The sequence below is a fragment of the Microcebus murinus genome, chromosome 14, assembly GCF_040939455.1.
Source record: "Microcebus murinus isolate Inina chromosome 14, M.murinus_Inina_mat1.0, whole genome shotgun sequence".
Taxonomy (NCBI): domain Eukaryota; kingdom Metazoa; phylum Chordata; class Mammalia; order Primates; family Cheirogaleidae; genus Microcebus; species Microcebus murinus.
In genome coordinates, this window is record NC_134117.1 from 72,173,933 (window position 1) to 72,191,591 (window position 17,659).

Sequence of the window (17,659 nt, forward strand, 5' to 3'; positions counted from 1 at the left end):
GAATTGTGCTGCTATAAACATTCGAGTGCAGGTATCTTTTCTGTAAAGTGACTTTTGATCTTTTGGGTAGATGCCCAGTAGTGGAATTGCTGGATCAAATGGTAGATCTACTTGTATCACTTTGAGGTATCTCCATATTGCTTTCCACAGAGGTTGAACTAGTTTTCAGTCCCACCAGCAGTGGAGGAATTTTCCTCTCTCTGCATCCACCCCAGCATTTGTTGTTTGGGGACTTTTTGATAAAGGCCATTATCACTGAAGTTAAGTGACATCTCATTGTGGTTTTGATTTGCATTTCCCTGATGATTAGAGATATTGAACATTTTTTCATATGTCTGTTGGCCATTATTCTGTCTTCTTTTGAGAAGTTTCTGTTCATGTCCCTTGCCAATTTTTTGATAGGGTTGTTTGATTTTTCTTGCTGAATTTCCTGAGTTCTAAATAGATTCTAGTTGTCAGCCCTTTATCAGATGTGTAGCTTGCAAAAATTTTCTCCCATTCTGTGGGTTGTCTGTTTGCTCTCTTGACAGTTTCTTTGGCTGTACAGAAGCTTTATAATTTGATCAGGTCCCATTTGTTTATTTTTTTTTGCTGTTGTGATTGCCTTTGGGGTCTTCTTCATAAATTCTTTGCCTAGGCCAATGTCTAGAAGAGTATTTGCAACATTTTCCTCTAGAATTCTAATAGTTTCACACCTAAGGTTCAAGTCTGTTACCCAGCGTGAGTTAATTTTTGTGAGAGGTGAAAGGTGTGGGTCTTGTTTCAGTCTTCTGCATGTGGCTATCCAGTTTTACCACAACCATTTATTGAATAGGGATTCTATTCCCGAGTGTAAGATTTTGTCTGCTTTGTCGAAGATTAGTTGGCTATATGAAGATGGTTTTATATCTGGATTCTCTGTTCTGTTCCACTGGTCAATGTCCCTATTCTTGTGCCAGTAAAAAGCTGTTTTAATGACTATACCCTTGTAGTATAGTAGTCTGATAAATTGATACCTCCTACTTTGTTTTTATTGCCTAGGATTGATTTTGCTATATGGGGTCTTCTCTGGTTCCAAATGAAGCATAAAATTATTTTTTCTATATCTGTGAAAAATGATGATTTGTATTTTGATAGAGATTGCATTGACTCTGTAGGTCACTTTGGGTAGTATAGACATTTTAACAATGTTGATTCTGCTGACCCATGAGCATGGTATATTCTTCCATCTGTTTATGTCCTCTGCTATTTATTTCTTCAGTGTTTCATAGTTCTCCCTATAGAGATCTTTTACCTCCTTAGGTAAATATATTCCAAGGTAATTTATTTTCTTTGTTGCTATTTTGAAGGGAATTGAGTCTTTGATTTGATTCTCACTTTCACTGTTGTTGGCGTATATGAATGCCTCTGATTTGTGTGTATTGATTTTGTATCCTGAGACTTTACCAAATTCATTTATCAGATCAAGGAGTCTCTTGGTTGAAGAGTGAGAGTTGATCTCTTCTGCTCCTATTTGGATGCCCTTAATTCCGCTCTCTTGTCTGATTGCTGTAATGAGGACTTGTAGCATTATGTTGAACAGAAGTGGAGATAGTGGGCAACCTTGTCTTGTTCCAGTTCTAAGTGGGAATGCTTTCAATTTGTCACCATTCAGTATGATATTGGCTGTGGGTTTCTCATATATGGCTTGTATCAATTTTAAGTAAGCCCCGTTTATACCTATTTTGTTGAGCGTTCTTATCATAAAAGGGTGTTGAATTTTGTCAAATGCTTTCTCTGCGTTTATTGAGAGGATCATATGGTCTTTGTTTTTGCTTCTGTTTATATGGTGAATTACATTTATAGATTTGCGGAATCATCCCTGCATCCCTGGGATGAAGCCCGCTTGGTTGTAAAGAATTATTTTCTTGACAAGCACCTGGATTCGATTGGCTAGGATTTTTTTGAGAATTTTTGCATCTATATTCATAAGGGATATTGGTCTGTAGTTTTCTTTTTTTGTTGCATCCTTTCCTGGTTTTGGCATCAGAGTTATGTTCACTTCTTAAAATGTGTTGGGGAGGATTCCATCCTCCTTGATGTTGTGGAATAATTTCTGCAGGATAGGCACCAGTTCTTCTTTGTAGGTGTGATAAAATTTGGGTGTGAAACCATCTGGTCCAGGACTTTTATTTTTAGGAAGGTTTTTTATTGCTGTTTCAATTTCAGTACTTGATATTGGTCTGTTCAGGAATTCTATTTCTACCTGGTTGAGCCTAGGGAGGCTGTGTGTTTCTAAGAAATTGTCCATTTCCTACACATTTTCCAGTTTGTGTGCATAGAGGTTTTTGTAGTATTCATAAATTATATCTTGTATCTCTGTGGCATCAGTTGTAATTTCTTCTTTATTGTTCCTGATGGAGCTTATTAGAGATTTTTCTTTTCTGCTTTTTGTTAGTCTAGTCAATAGTGTGTCAATTTTGTTTATTTTTTAAAAGAACCAACTTTTTGTTTTATGAATCTTCCATATAGTTTCCCTGTTGTCAATTTCGTTTAGTTCTGATTTGATGTTAATGATTTCATTTCTTCTGCTAGGTTTGGGGTTGGTCTGTTCTTCTTTTTCCAGCTATTTGAGACAATTCATTAGGTTGTCAATTTGTGATCTTTTCAACTTTTAGATATAGGCATTTATGGAAATAAACTTTCCTCTCAGGACTGCTTTAGCTGTGTCCCACAGGTTTTGGTAACTTGTGTCACGTTTGTCATTTAGTTCAAAGAATCTTTTGATTTCCATCATGATTTCCTCGTTTATGAAGTGATCATTCAGCAGAAGGTTGTTTAGTTTCCATGAATTTGTGTAGAAATGAGGACTCCTGTTAGGATCGATTTCTACATTTATTCCATGGTGCTCTGAAAAGATACATGGTATAATTTCTATTTTTTAAAATTGTTTCAGACATGCTTTGTGTCCTTAGATATGGTCAATCTTAGAGAATGACCCATGAGCTGATGGGAAGAATGTACATTCAGTGGTTTTGGGGTAGAATGTCCTATAAATGTCAGTCAGGCTCATTTGTTCTAGAGTTCTGTTTAAGTCCATCATTTCTTTGTTGATTTTCTGTTTGGAGGATCTGTTGTGTGCTGTCAGTGGGGTATTAAAGTCTCCGACTATTTTTTTTCTTTTCTTTTTTTTTTTTTATTTCGGCATATTATGGGGGTACAGATTTTAAGGTTTCAATAAATGCCCATTTCCCCCCTCCCCCCACAAGTCTGAGTCTCCATCATGACCATCCCCCAGATGGTGCACATCTCACTCATTATGTATGTATATACCCGCCCCCCTCCCCCCTCCCACCTGCCCAATACCCTATTACTGCAGTACCTATGTGTCCACTTAGGTGCTGCTCAGTTAATACCAGTTTGCTGGAGAATATATCTGGTGCTTGTTTTTCCATTCTTGGGATACTTCACTTAGTAGTATGGGTTCCAGCTCTAACCAGGAAAATATAAGATGTGCTATGTCACCATTGTTTCTTAGAGCTGAATAGTACTCCATGGTATACATATACCACATTTTATTAATCCATTCTTGGATTGATGGGTACTTGGGCTGTTTCCACAGCCTTGCAATTATGAATTGTGCTGCTATAAACATTTGAGTGCAGGTGTCTTTTTTGTAGAGTGTCATTGGATCATTTGGGTAGATGCCCAGCAATGGGATTGCTGGATCAAATGGTAGATTCAATTGTATCACTTTAAGGTATCTCCATATTGCTTTCCACAGAGGTTGCACTAGTTTGCAGTCACACCAGCAGTGTAGGAGTGTTCCTCTCTCTCCACAACCACGCCAGCATTTATTGTTTGGAGATTTTTTGATAAAGGCCATTCTCACTGGCGTTAAGTGATATCTCATTGTGGTTTTGATTTGCATTTCCCTGATGATTAGAGATGTTGAGCATTTTTTCATATGTTTGTTGGCCATTCTTCTGTCTTCTTTAGAAAAGTTTCTGTTCAAGTCCTTTGCCCACTTTTCAATGGGGTTATTTGATTTTTTCTTCCTGATTTTCGTGAGTTCTAAGTATATTCTAGTTATCAATCCCTTATCGGATGCATAGGATGCAAAAATTTTCTCCCATTCTGTAGGTTGTCTGTTTACTTTCATGACTATTTCTTTGGCTGTGCAGAAGCTTTGTAGTTTGATCATGTCCCATTTATTTATTTTTGTTGCTGCTGTGATTGCCTTTGGGGACTTCTTCATAAAATCTTTGCCCAGGCTGATGTCTAGGAGAGTGTTTCCAACTTTTTCCTCTAGAGTTCTAATAGTTTCATAACTTAGGATTAAGTCTGTTATCCAGCATGAGTTGGTTTTTGTGAGAGGTGAAAGGTGTGGGTCTTGTTTTAGCCTTCTACAGGTGGCTATCCAGTTTTCCCTGCACCATTTATTGAAAAGGGATTCTTTTCCCCAGCGTATGTTTTTGTCTGCTTTGTCAAAGATTAGATGGCTATATGAGGATGGTTTTATATCAGGATTCTCACATCTGTTCCACTGGTCAATATTCCTATTTTTGTGCCAATACCATATTGATTTAATTACTACAGCTTTGTAGTACAATTTGATATCTGCCATATTAATGCCTCCCATTTTGTTTTTGTTGCCTAGAATTGCTCTTGATATTCAGGGTCTTCTTTGGTTCCATACGAAGCATAAAATTATTTTTTCTATATCTGTGAAGAATGCTGATGGGATTTTAATAGGTATTTCATTGTATCTGTAGATCAGTTTGGGTAGTATAGACATTTTGATGATATTGAGTCTGCCGATACACGAGCATGGTATGGATTTCCATCTGCTTACATCCTCTGCTATTTCCTTCCTCAGTGTTTCATAGTTCTCCCTGTAGAGGTCTTTTACGTCCTTGGTTAAGTATATTCCTAGGTACTTTAATTTCTTTGTTGCTATTGTGAAGGGAATTGAGTCTTTGATTTGGTTCTCAATTAGATTGTTGTTGGCGTATATGAATGCCTCTGATTTCTGTGTATTGATTTTGTATCCTGAGACTTTACTAAATTTATTGATCAGTTCCAGGAGTTTCTTGGTTGAATCTTTGGGGTTTTCTAGATACAATATCATATCATCAGCAAATAGTGAAAGTTTGATCTCTTCTGCCCCTATTTGGATACCTTTGATTCCATTTTCCTGTCTGATTGCTGTAGCCAAGACTTCCAGCACTATGTTGAACAGAAGTGGAGATAGTGGGCAGCCTTGTCTGGTTCCAGTTCTAAGTGGGAATGATTTCAATTTTTCCCCATTCAGTATGATGTTGGCTATGGGTCTGTCATATATGGCTTGTATCATTTTTAGGTATGTCCCTTCTATGCCTATTTTCTTAAGTGTTTGTATCATGAAAGGGTGTTGAATTTTGTCAAAAGCTTTTTCTGCATCTATTGAGAGAATCATGTGGTCTTTGTTTTTGCTTCTGTTTATGTGGTGAATTGCATTTATAGATTTACGTATGTTGAACCATCCCAGCATCCCTGGGATGAAGCCCACTTGGTCGTGGTGGATTATTTTTTGATAAGTGTCTGGATTCGGTTAGCTAAGATTTTGTTGAAAATTTTTGCATCTATATTCATTAGGGATATTGGTCTGTAGTTTTCTTTTTTTATTACATCCTTTCCTGGTTTTGGTATCAGAGTAATATTCGCTTCATAAAAGGTGTTGGGGAGGTTTCCGTTCTTCTCGATGTTGTAGAATAGTTTCTGCAAGATAGGTACTAGTTCTTCTTTGTAAATGTGGTAATATTCGGATGTGAAGCCATCAGGACCGGGACTCTTCTTTTTAGGGAGATTTTTAATTACTGTGTCTATTTCAGCTGTTGAGATTGGTCTGTTCAGGTAATCTATTTCTTCCTGGTTGAGCCTAGGGAAGCTGTGTGTTTCTAGAAATTTGTCCATTTCCTCCACATTTTCCAGTTTGTGTGTATAAAGATTTTTGTAGTATTCATAAATTGTATCTTGTATCTATTTGGGATCAGTTGTGATATCTCCTTTTTCATTTCTGATGGAGCTTATTAGAGATTTCTCTTTTCTGCTTTTCGTTAGCTTAGCCAATGGTGTGTCCATTTTGTTTATTTTTTCAAAGAACCAACTTTTTGTTTTATTAATCTCCTGAATAGCTTCCCTGTTTTCAATTTCGTTTAGTTCTGATTTGATCTTGTTGATTTCACTTCTTCTGCTGGGTTTGGGGTTGGTCTGTTCTTCTTTTGCCCGCTCTTTGAGTCATTTCATTAGATTGTCTATTTGTGATCGTCTTGTCTTTTGGTTATAGGCATTTATGGAGATAAACTTTCCTCTCAGAACTGCTTTAGCTGTGTCCCAGAGGAGTTGATAACTTGTCTCTCCATTGTCGTTTTTTTCATAGAATTTTTTTATTTCCGTCTTGATTTCTTCATTTATGAAGTAATCATTTAGTAGGAGGTCGTTTAATTTCCACGTTTTTGTGTAGAAATGTGAGTTTCTGTTAGGGTTGATTTCTACTTTTATTCCACTGTGATCTGAGAAGGTACATGGTATGATTTCTATTTTTTAAAATTACTTGAGATTTACTTTGTGTCCTAGCATATGGTCAATCTTAGAGAATGTCCCGTGAGCTGATGAGAAGAATGTATATTCAGTGGATTTTGGGTAGAATGTTCTGTAAATGTCAGTCAGACCCTATTGTTCTAGAGTTTTGTTTAAGTCCATTATTTCTTTATTAATTTTCTGTTTGGAGGATCTGTCTCGTGCATTCAGTGGGGTGTTGAAATCTCCAGTGATTATGGAGTTGCTATTAATCCATTTGCTTAGCTCCAGTAAGGTTTACTTTATGAATCTGGGTGCACCTAAGTTGGGTGCATATATATTTAAAATTGTTATCTCTTCTTGTTGAACTGTGCCCTTCACCATTATATAATGACCCTCTTTGTCTTTTACTACTTTTGTTGGTTTAAAAACTAAATCGTCTGAAATTAGAACTGCCACACCAGCCTTCTTTTGGCTTCTATTTGCTTGTAATATTGATCTCCACCCTTTTATTTTTAGTCTATATGCATCCTTGCAGGTTAGATGTGTTTCCTGAAGACAGCATATACTTGGCCTGTATTTTCTTATCCATTCAGCCAGCCTATGTCTCTTGAGTGGAGAGTTTAAGCCATTCACATTTATTGAGAGAACTGAAAGCTAAGGTAGATTACTGTTCATTCTGTTGAGTTGGATGTTGTTGCTATGATTTCTGTCTTGAGCCATTGTAATATCTTGCCTTTAATATCTTTGGGTTTTGGTTGTTTTTATATTCGTGGGTTATTATTATGATGTTCTGTGCGTAACGCTATTTAAGTACTTCTTGTAGGGCTGGTCTTGTTTTGGTGAATTTTCTGAGCCTTTGCTTGTCTGAGAATGTTTTTATTTCTCCTTCATATATGAAGCTTAGTTTTGCAGGGAATAATATTGTAGGCTGGGCATTGTTTTGTTTCAAAAGAGTGAGAATGGGGCCCCAGTCTCTCCTTGCTTGTGAAGTCTCATTAGAGAAGTTTGATGTTATTCGAATTGGCTTTCCCTTGTATATTACTTGCTTCTTTTGTCTTACAGCTCTTAGAAGGGCCTCTTTAGTTGATATTTTGGTCAGTCTGATGACTGCATGACGTTGTGACGTCTTCCTGTTTGCATTGAATCTCCCAGGGGTCCTCTGAGCTTCTTGAACTTGTATATCAAAATTTAGAGCAAGGCCTGGGAAATTTTCCTCTATTATATCTTCAAACAGCTTGTCCAACCCTTGAGTGTTGTCTTCTTCCCCTTCTTGTAACCCTATGACCCTCACATTAGGTTTTTTCACATAATCCCACAGCTCTTGTAGGCTTTGCTCTTTTCTCTTGTTTCTCTGCTCTATTTCTGTGACTGATTTATTTAATTGGAGGGTGTTATCTTCAAGCTCTGAGATTCTTTCTTCTGTTTGATCTACCCTGTTCTTGAGACTTTCCACTGTATTTTATAGTTCCTTGAATTGATTCTTCATTTCCAGGAGTTCGGTTAAAGTTTTCTTTATTGTGTCTATTTCTTTTTCCATATCCTGGAGGCTTTTTGTGGTTTCTTTGTGTTGGTTATTGAGATGTTGTTGCAGCTTGGTGAGTGTTCTTATGATCCACATACGAAATTCCTCTTCTGTCATATTGGTTGCCTGGTTTTGGTTGGTGTCCGTTTCTAGGGGGCTGTTGCTCCTCTTTGGGGGTGTGTTTTCCGTTTGGTTCTTCATATTTCCTGTGTTCTTTCGCTGATGTCTTCCCATGTTGATCAGTTGTTGTTTCTTTCCTTTAGGTTATTGTTTGGGTATTCACACACCTTGTTTAGTTTCTGAGGTGTTAGGTGGTGTCTGTGGGTGAGATTTGACCACTCCCTGTATATTGAGTCATTTGGTGCCGTGGAAAGGCTGTGCAAGATGCCGTCCCTGTCAGTAGTTGGCGTTTGCTTGGAGGAACAGGCTATGCTGTTGATTTTGTGTCCTGTTATCAGCTCTTGTTCTGGCCGGAGCTGGGTTGGGTAAGCCTGCCCTCAGGCAGTTATCAGGGGTCAAAGTTCTGTTCTCTGCTTCTAGAAAAAGCTGTCAGGGTGGGGCTGGAATGGTCCCGCTCAGCCAGAAAGTCTGGGTTTGCGTGTGGGGTTGTTTGAGATCTGCAGTCTGGAGCAGGCCTCGCTTCTTTCCACCCTTGCCAACTCTGCAGCTACTCCTGGGCCTCTGCCAGCAGGCCAGACCAGAAGCCACCAGGCCTCCCTGGACTGTGATGCCGCTGGGAGGTTCCCTGCACAGGCACGCCACCTGGGCTGGGTGTATGGCCTCCTTTTGGGAGCAGGGTTGCCCTCTAGGATGCTGATCCACCTCTGGATGTACACACACCTCAGTAGGCTGTTCACGTATAACCCTTCTTTGCCCCGGGCAATGCTAGCCCTTGGTGCAGGGGATCTGCTCTGCAGGTCTGACCTCTGGGTCCCAGAGTTCAAACTGTATCCCCACCAGGGTGAGGATTTCCGGTCCCAATTCACCCACAGGGAGCCCAAGCTGGGTCTATGTCTCTCAGCCTCTGAGTCGGCACCGTTCTCTTGGGAACACCCTGCCAGCAGCACCTGAGAGAGCTGGCGGGTAGGGAGCTCACAGTCTGAGTTCCCCTGAGTCAGATGTAGGGTCCCAAAAGGGAAGGTTCCATTCCCTGGAGGTGCCTCTGGCTGGTGGCTGTATTGTCTCTCTGGTCAGCCGCGGGTAGGGTCAGCGGAGGGGAGAAGGAGGCAATATGGCGCCTGCTGCGCGGCTCGGGTCTGTGCACACAGAGGTGCCCGGATGAAGTTGGGAACCTGGTGCCACATCTGCTACAGGCTCACCGATGGCTGGCGGCAGCTGTCTCTGGGCTGGTGTCCGCAGGTCTCTCCACCAGCTGGGGAGCTCACCAGCAGTCCCAAATGCAGGGGAGGGGAAACATCAAATCCATCTACCCTTGCCGCTGGTCTCCAGGCTGCTCCAGTGGTCTCAGTCTCCAGTTCTCCTCCACAGCCTCCTCTTGTGGAGTCTCCCGGGGTCTCAGGAACCCCTCCTTCCGGCCCTCGTCCTCTGTATGGTCGTCTTCTTGCTTCTTTTTTCTAATTTCTGCTAGAATCTGTCTTTTCTGCAGAGACATTCTGTCTGGAGGTGTTTCTCGTCCGCCATCTTGCTCCACTCCCCAAGTCTCCAACTCTTATGGTGTTGTTGTTTATTCATTTGTTTAGATCAAGTAGAGTTTGATTTATGAATCTGAGTGCACCAAGGTTGGGTGTATATAGATTTATAATTGTTATGTCTTCTTGTTGAACTGTACCCTTCACCATTATATAGTGATCTTCTTTGTCTTTTATTACTTTTGTTGATTCAAAAACTAAGTTATCTGTAATCAGCACCACCACACCAGCTTTCTTTTGGCTTCCATTTCCTTGAAATATTGTTCTTCACCCCTTTACTTTTAGTCTAATTGCATCCTTGCAGTTTAGATGTGTTTCCTGAAGGCAGCAGATACTTGGCTTGTGTTTTTTATCCATTGGGCCAGCCTATGTCTCTTGAGTGGGGAGTTCAAGCCATTCACATTTATTGAGATAACTGATAGGTGGGACAGATTTCTGTTCATTATGTTGGGTTGAACTTTGTTGTTTTGTTTTCTCTTTTGAGCCATTGTAGTGTCTGGGCTTTTATCTTTTGCTTTGAGTAGATTTACATTCATGAGTGTTTATTGTGGTGATCCGTGGGTAACACTGTTTTGAATACTTCTTGAAGGGCTGGTCTGTCTTGGTGAATTCCCTCAGTCTTTGCTTATCTGAGAATGTCTTGATTTCTCCTTCATATATGAAACTTAGTTTTGTAGGGAATAAGATTCTAGGCTGGGCATTGTTCTGTTTCAGAAGAGTGAGAATGGGGCCCCAGTCTCTCCTTGCTTATAAAGTCTCAGTAGAGAAGTCTGGTGTTATTCAAATTGGCTTTCCCTTTTATGTTACTTTATTCTTTCATCTTACAGCTCTTAGAAGGACCTCTTTAGTTGATATTTTGGTCAGTCTGATGACTGCATGACGTCGTGACGTCTTCCTGATTGCATGAAATCTCCCAGGGGTCCTCTGAGCTTCTTGAACTTGTATATCGAGATTTTTAGCAAGACCTGGGAAATTTTCCTCTATTATATCTTCAAATAGCTTGTCCAACCCTTGAGTGTTGTCTTCTTCTCCTTCTGGTAACCCTATGACCCTCACATTAGGTTTCTTCACATAATCTCACATCTCTTGTAGGCTTTGCTCTTTTTTCTTGTTTCTCTGCTCTATCTCTGTGACTGATTTATTTAATTGGAAGGTGTTATCTTCAATCTCTAAGATTCTTTCTTCTGTTTGATCTACCCTGTTCTTGAGGCTTTCCACTGAATTTTGTAGTTCTCTGAATTGATTCTTAATTTTCAGGAGTTCGGTTAAACTTTTCTTCATTGTATCGATTTCTTTAGTGAACTTTTGCAAGTCCTGGAGGCTTTCTGTGGTTTCTTTTTGTTGGTTATTGAGTTGTTCTTGCAGGTCATTGAATTTTCTTATGATCCACATTCGGAATTCCTCTTCTGTCATTTTGGTTGCCTGATTTTTGTTCGTGTCCATTTCTAAGGGGCTGGTGCTCCTCTTTGGGGGTGTGTTTTCCGTTTGGTTCTTCATATTTCTGGAGTTCCTTCACTGATTTCTAACCATGTCGATCAGTTGTGGCTCCTTTTCCATAGGTTTTTGTTTGGGTATTCACAGGCCTTGATTATTTTCTGAGCCAGTAGGTGGTGTCTGTGGGTGAGATTCGACCACTCCCTGTATAATGAGTCAGTAGGTACCGTGAAAAGGGTTTGCAGGATGTCCTCCCTGTCAGTAGGTGGCGCTTGCTTGGAGGAACAGGCTATGCTGTTGTTTTTGTGTCCTGTAACCAGCTCTTGTTCCTGTAGAGAGGCACTCTAGTGCCTGAGGTGGTCAGTGGGGCCCTGGGACTTCCAGATGTGTCCTTATTCTCCACCTCAGTGAGGGCTGGTCTAAGAGAGAGTCTGGGCGGAGCTGGGTTGGGTAAGCCTGCCCTCAGGCACCACCAATGTTGTTAGCAGGGGTCAAAGTTCTGCTCCCTGCTTCTGGGAAAACCTGCCAAGGAGGGGCTGGAATGGCCCTGCTCAGTCAGAAAGTCTGCATGTGGGGGCGGGGCTGTCTGAGACCTGCAGTCTGATATAGGCCTTGCTTCTTTCCACCCTTCCCAATTCTACGGCTACTTCTGGGCCTCTGCCAGTAGGCCAGACCTCATGCCACCGGGCCTCCCCTGGCTGTGATGCCACCTTGATGTTCCCTGCTCAGGTACGCCACCTGGGCTGGGTGCATGGCCTCCCTTTGGGAGGAGGGTTGTCCTGTAGGATGCTGATCTGCCCCTGAAGGCACACACACCTCAGTAGGCTGTTGGCATATATCCCTTCTGTGTCCCGGGCAATGCGAGACCTGGGTGCACAGGATCTGGTCTGCAGGTCTGACCTCTGGGTCCCAGAGTTCAAACTATATCCCCACCAGGGAGAGCAGTGCCAGTCCCAATTCACCCATGGGGAGCCCAAGCTGGGTCTATGTCTCTCAGCCTCAGGGTCTGCCCCGCTCTCCTGGGATCATTTGGCCAGCAGCACCTGGGAGGTCTGGTGGGTAGGGAGCTTACCATCTGAGTTCCCCTCAGTCAGCTATAGGGCCCCAAAAAGGAAGGTCCCATTCCCTGGAGGTGCCTCCGGCTGGTGGCTGTATTGTCTCTCTCGGTAGCTGAGGATAGGGTCGGGGGAGGTGAGAAGGAGGCAATATGGCGCCTGCCACGTGGCTCGGATCTGTGCACACGGAGGTGCCCTGAGGGAGTTGGGAGCTTGGTGCCGCATCCACTACAGGCTTACCACTCACTAGCGGTGGCCGTCTCTGGGCTGGTGTCCGAATGTCTCTCCACCCACTGCGGAGCCCACCAGCAGTCTGAGATGCAAGAGAGGGGAGAGTTAACTGCTCCACCTATCCTTGCCACTGGCTGCTCCAGAGGTCTCTGCTTCCAGTTCTCCTCGCAACCTCCTCCCGTGGAGTCTCCCGTGGTCTCAGGTATCCTTCCTTCTGACCCTCGTCTGATGTATGCTCATCGTTTTGCTTCTTTCTTCTAATGGCTGCTAGAGACACTTCTTCTAATTGCTGCTAGAGAATATATCTTTTCTGCAGAGACACTCTGTCTGGTGTTGTTTCTTGTCTGCCATCTTGATTATCTCCTGAAAATCTTAATTATTATAAAATGACAAGTTATAAAAGTAAAGAATTGCTTACTTTTTTCACTTCTTATATGCTTTTGGGTTACAGTTGACAAATCTTCAAATAAAATGTGTCATGTGCCAACATGGTTTTGCTACACATGGCTAGTACTAAGCTTATACCACATGTGACTCTCCCAGCAAGTTCAGCAACACCTAGGTGATCTATCCTGTTCAATTTATCGCACTCCTGACGCTGTGTCAGTGTGGATTGCCATGAGAGTTTCTAAACACTCCTGGTTCCTAAGCTCATCTCACTGTGGACTAGCAGCAGGTCTTTTTTGACCTATACAGCTCAGCACCCACCCCCAGCTGGGATGGTCTCCATGTGCAGCTGCAGAACCTGGTATTTGGCTGGCAGCGGCTCAGGGTCTCCGTTGGAGTTGACAGGGCTCTTTGTGTGAGAAACAGAGTGCTACTCTTGGGACAGAGAAAGTCCTTTCTACTTTTTCAGAATTATGATGCCGCTGCAGGTTCTCCCTTTGGATAACAGATAAGTGAATATGAGGGCAAATGTGTTATTTATTTTTTTAGATTGTTTCTTATTATAAATGACTGCTTACTGCTTTTACCTGAAAACCTATTAAAACAAGTCTTTCTTAGCCATGTAACTAAAAATGTTATATTTACTTGTAGCTGAAAATGAGTCCTTTCCAGTAAAAGCTCTTTTACTAGAAAGAGATATGGAATACTCATTTGGCAATACATAAGTTTGTGTTTTTCCCTCTACATGGATAATGCAAAATTATTGTCCTCTTATTGCAGTTTGACATTATGAATATAGCAACCCAAATGAGAGAGCAGCGTCCTGGCATGATTCAAACACAGGTAAGCTTTCACGATATGAATTCTGACGAGAGTAGTGAATACAAAGATTAGCATTACATAGCACTGTACAATTTATAGAGCATTTTCACCTATATGAGCTCACTGAATTCTTGCTGTATGAGTTAGACGTAGTTTTGCTCTGAAATTCCTGACAATGCATAAGTTCAGAGCAATGAGGTCGGCTCCACAGGTCACTCAGACAGCAAGGGGAGGAGCCAAGACTCAAACTGAGGTCTTCTGATGCCTGTGCACAAGCCTTGCCCATAATGCCATGGTACTTAAGTAACATCTAAAGTTAGTTCTAATAAATTTTTGGATAGCAATTCGAAATATTTAGTTGCCACTGACAAGATTATTGGCATGTAATAAAAATATATTTATGTCATAGATTAGTTATTAATTAATCATTGGAAGAGGGTGTCTAGAGAGTATGGATAATGAAAACAGTTACACCTAAATCTTTACACTGTCTTATTCTTAGGTCAATCTCATGAAGCATTTTATTTGAACTAGTATGGCTTGAGCGAGTTGAGGCTAGATCTTTACGTATACATATGGTTTGAAATGTCAAAATTAATATAAGGGACTTTTTAATTTGATTTAGCCAGGGGGAAGATATAAAGAAGTTGAGATTGATAGTTTTCCCTAAGTTTAGTTAAGCCTTTAGGGAATTAGTTCTAGACCAAAAACTATATTATGATCATTTATCTTCCTTGTATTTAAAAATGTGTATTGTCATAAAGAAGTTATTTAAGTGTTTGTAGTTAACTGTTTGTTCCCTTTAGGAACCTCTCAGTGTGGTTGAAAATTACAAATGTGTTCTCTGTGGATAGTGATATTCAATTACTTAACATTCTGTTGTTTTCATATATGTGTTATAGGAGCAGTATCACTTTTGTTATGAAATCGTGCTTAAAGTTCTTCAGAAACTTCTGACTTTGGACTAAGAAAGCCTTCTGCTGCCTCTCACTTGAAATTACCCCGTGGCTTTGAGCCTCTTCATAAAGAATGGGTTGGAGCTGTGCTGAAGGGCTTTGTTATGCATACAGTCTGCTTTCTTGGCGTAAAAACTCCCTGGAGGCAGCATCATTTGGTTTGGGGTGAGCAATGTTTACTCATTCATCTTATTAGACAATATCAAAATACCCTCCCATGTTTTCCAGTGAAGCAAAAGCTACATAAAGCAACTGCAGTTTTGCTGTTTGGTTGAAGGGATTACAGAGCCCAATAAAGGACTGAAACTATGTTCATTAAGATTTTATTTGGAAAGGCAAAGAGTCCAGTTAGAATGTATTAACTTTCAACACAAACTGGCGTCGGTTTTCCGGTTTTCCTCTCCCTCACACTCCTGCGGGGCGGAGACCTCGGAGGACCTGCCTTCCTTCCTAGAGCAGCGAGGCTAGGAAGAGCCGGTCTGGGAGGCATCGCAGGGGTGGGCAGGGCTCCTCCTCTGCATCACATGAGCACACTGGCAACAGCCCAAAACTAAAATAGATGTTGATATAGAAAGTCCGAGAGGAAATTTTTGCCTAGCCTGAGTTTTTCCTAACCCACCCTAACACTTAGCATATTACTCAGTTTGCTTTGTTAGAAGCAAATATTACACTTTACTTGCCTCTTACTCTTTGCCTTTTAGCTAACCAATAAACTTTGATATAAACATTATTATGTAATTCTGAGTCATTTATGTCTTTCATTCCTGATCTATTGTTAAAACTAAGATCTGTGATAGGTTTTTTGGTTTTTTTTTCAGAGTTCCATTAAATCATTTCTTTCCATTACTGCCCCACCTCTGGCTGAAACATTTAGAAATTGGATTTGGGAACCAGATTTTGGAAAACCAGATTCATAGTTTTGAAAATGGAAACTTCCATACTCTGTTTTTGAAAAGACTGTGGCCATTATTACATTCATTTTATTATAGGACTTTGCCTTGTATGATTATAGCAATATTATGGTTAAGGAGTGTGGTGACCAGTTATACCTGATTGTAAGCTACAAAGAATTGGCATGTGTGTTTGTACAGTGTAATTCTGTGGAGATCAGACTATGCTATGTGTTATGTTGAGGAAATGTTTAAGATTAATTTATAAATTCTAAATTTTTAAGAGATTTATTGTGTTTCTTTGCCTAAATGAATATATTTGAATTGGTTGAATTAAAATTGATAATTCTTAATTTAAAAATGATTATATGCCAGAAATATATTTGATATTAAATAGATTATTCTATTTATATTATTAAAATAAATAATATTCTATACTAAACATTAATTTTATTTTAATGATGAGCCTTTAATATTTGTATCACTAATTTTATTTTCTCTCTGTTACTATAAAAATAGGTATAATGTATAACAATATTCCTAAGAAAGATTCTATGCTATTATCTAAAATAAAATATTTACTATGTATTACCTAAAGTATTTTTATGTATCTGGACCTTGAAATGTTCTCGTAAAGAAAAATTTCACCATTCTTGATGTTAAACATGTCCCTTCTTTAATGTGTACCTCGTATTTTTATAGCTGGATTAATTTTTAGTTTTTCAGGGAAATTAAGTGAATGTGGAAATACTGATTGCATTTGTTTTCACTTTATTCTTAGAAGGTGAATTACAAACTGAAAACCTTTGATTATTTAAAATACTAACTTTTATACCAATAATGAAACAATTTCTGCCTAAGATATATGAAATTCTCATTGACACTTGTGAATATATGAATGCTAAAGGAAGTTTTAAAATGTTTAAATATAAACATATATACATTTATTAATTTTCAACTTTAAATACATATTTTTAAAGTTTTGTGTTCTTAATGCTTACATGTTAAACCAAAGCTTTTCAGAAATAACCTTATAGATTTTATTCTCATATTAAACTTAGTAATTTATTTTTCTTTGGACTTTTCACCTGAATTTCCATAGAATGTTATTGAATTTTAAATTAAATTTACCTTTGGTACTCAAAGGTCATTTCACTGATTTGTTTTTACTAAAAAACCACAAAGGAAAACACCTTGAACAACTCTAAAACAAAAAAGGTTTTTTTCCTACTTAATTTTTTCTAATCCCTGGGAAGAATTAGTTTTCTTCTTTGTTGTCATGAAGTTTGAGTAATTGAACCAGAAGATTTGGAAAGTCTCCATGAAGTGAAAACAGGTCCCTGGTATTCAGGGGTGACGGAGTGCTCCATGGAGCACTCATTTGTCCATAGCCACCATCAAAAACCAGAGATTACCTCATAGTGAAACAGTTTGAATTAGAAGGATCTTAAAAGATAGCTAATACAACATCATATCTGAAACTTGCACATGATAAAGAACATTTTTAAGGAACAAACAGCATCACATTTGAAGGTGAAAAAACATAGCCTTTTTATTTAAAAAAACACTACAGCTGATTGCTCCAGGCTATCTAGCCAAAGCAATAAGACTACACAAGAATAATTGTTGCAAATATTGGAAAACTAGAAGGAAATGATCTTTTGTTTATATATTTGCTCACATAGAAATAATAGACTTGACTGAAAAATAATATTAGGAAATTCATTATGAAGTTAGGATACCAGATAACTATGTAAAAATTAATCATTCTTTATATCTATTAATCTCTCCTTATAGTCAGCAAACTATTGCTTGCTGGCCAGCTCTGATCTGTTGCCTATTTTTGTAAATGAAGTTTCATGCCCACTTGTTTACATGTTGTCTGTGGCTGTCATTGTGCCATCATGACAACGGCTGAGTTAATAGTATTGGTAGAAACCATGTGGCTAATAAAGCCTAAAGAATTTGCCCCCTGGCCCTTTAGAGAAAAAGTTGTCAACCACTGTTCTATGTGTTCAATAGGAAGAATATTTCTGAGCAACAGGGATATATGAAATAAATATGTTATAAAATATATGCAATACTTAACAAGAACTTGACCAGTTGATGCTCTCATTCTAAATGAACAGTAAATACATGAAAAGAGCCAAGATATTGGTGAAAAAGGAAAGCTACCTGGGGGGAACGGAGA

General features: G+C 39.5%; 1 protein-coding gene across 11 annotated transcripts in view; it reads left to right on the forward strand.

The window, feature by feature from the left end:
• The window catches only part of LOC105863935 (protein tyrosine phosphatase non-receptor type 20), a 118,750-nt gene extending 103,442 nt beyond the window's left edge, over positions 1-15,308 (forward strand). For all 11 annotated transcript variants that reach the window (XM_076010245.1, XM_076010244.1, XM_020280521.2 and 8 more), the window contains 2 exons: positions 13,581-13,643; positions 14,525-15,308. In XM_076010245.1, the coding sequence (XP_075866360.1) occupies positions 13,581-13,643; positions 14,525-14,590 (129 nt within the window). In that variant the 3' untranslated portion in view covers positions 14,591-15,308. The remainder of the gene's footprint in view (positions 1-13,580; positions 13,644-14,524) is intronic.
• The last annotated feature ends 2,351 nt before the right edge of the window (positions 15,309-17,659 follow it).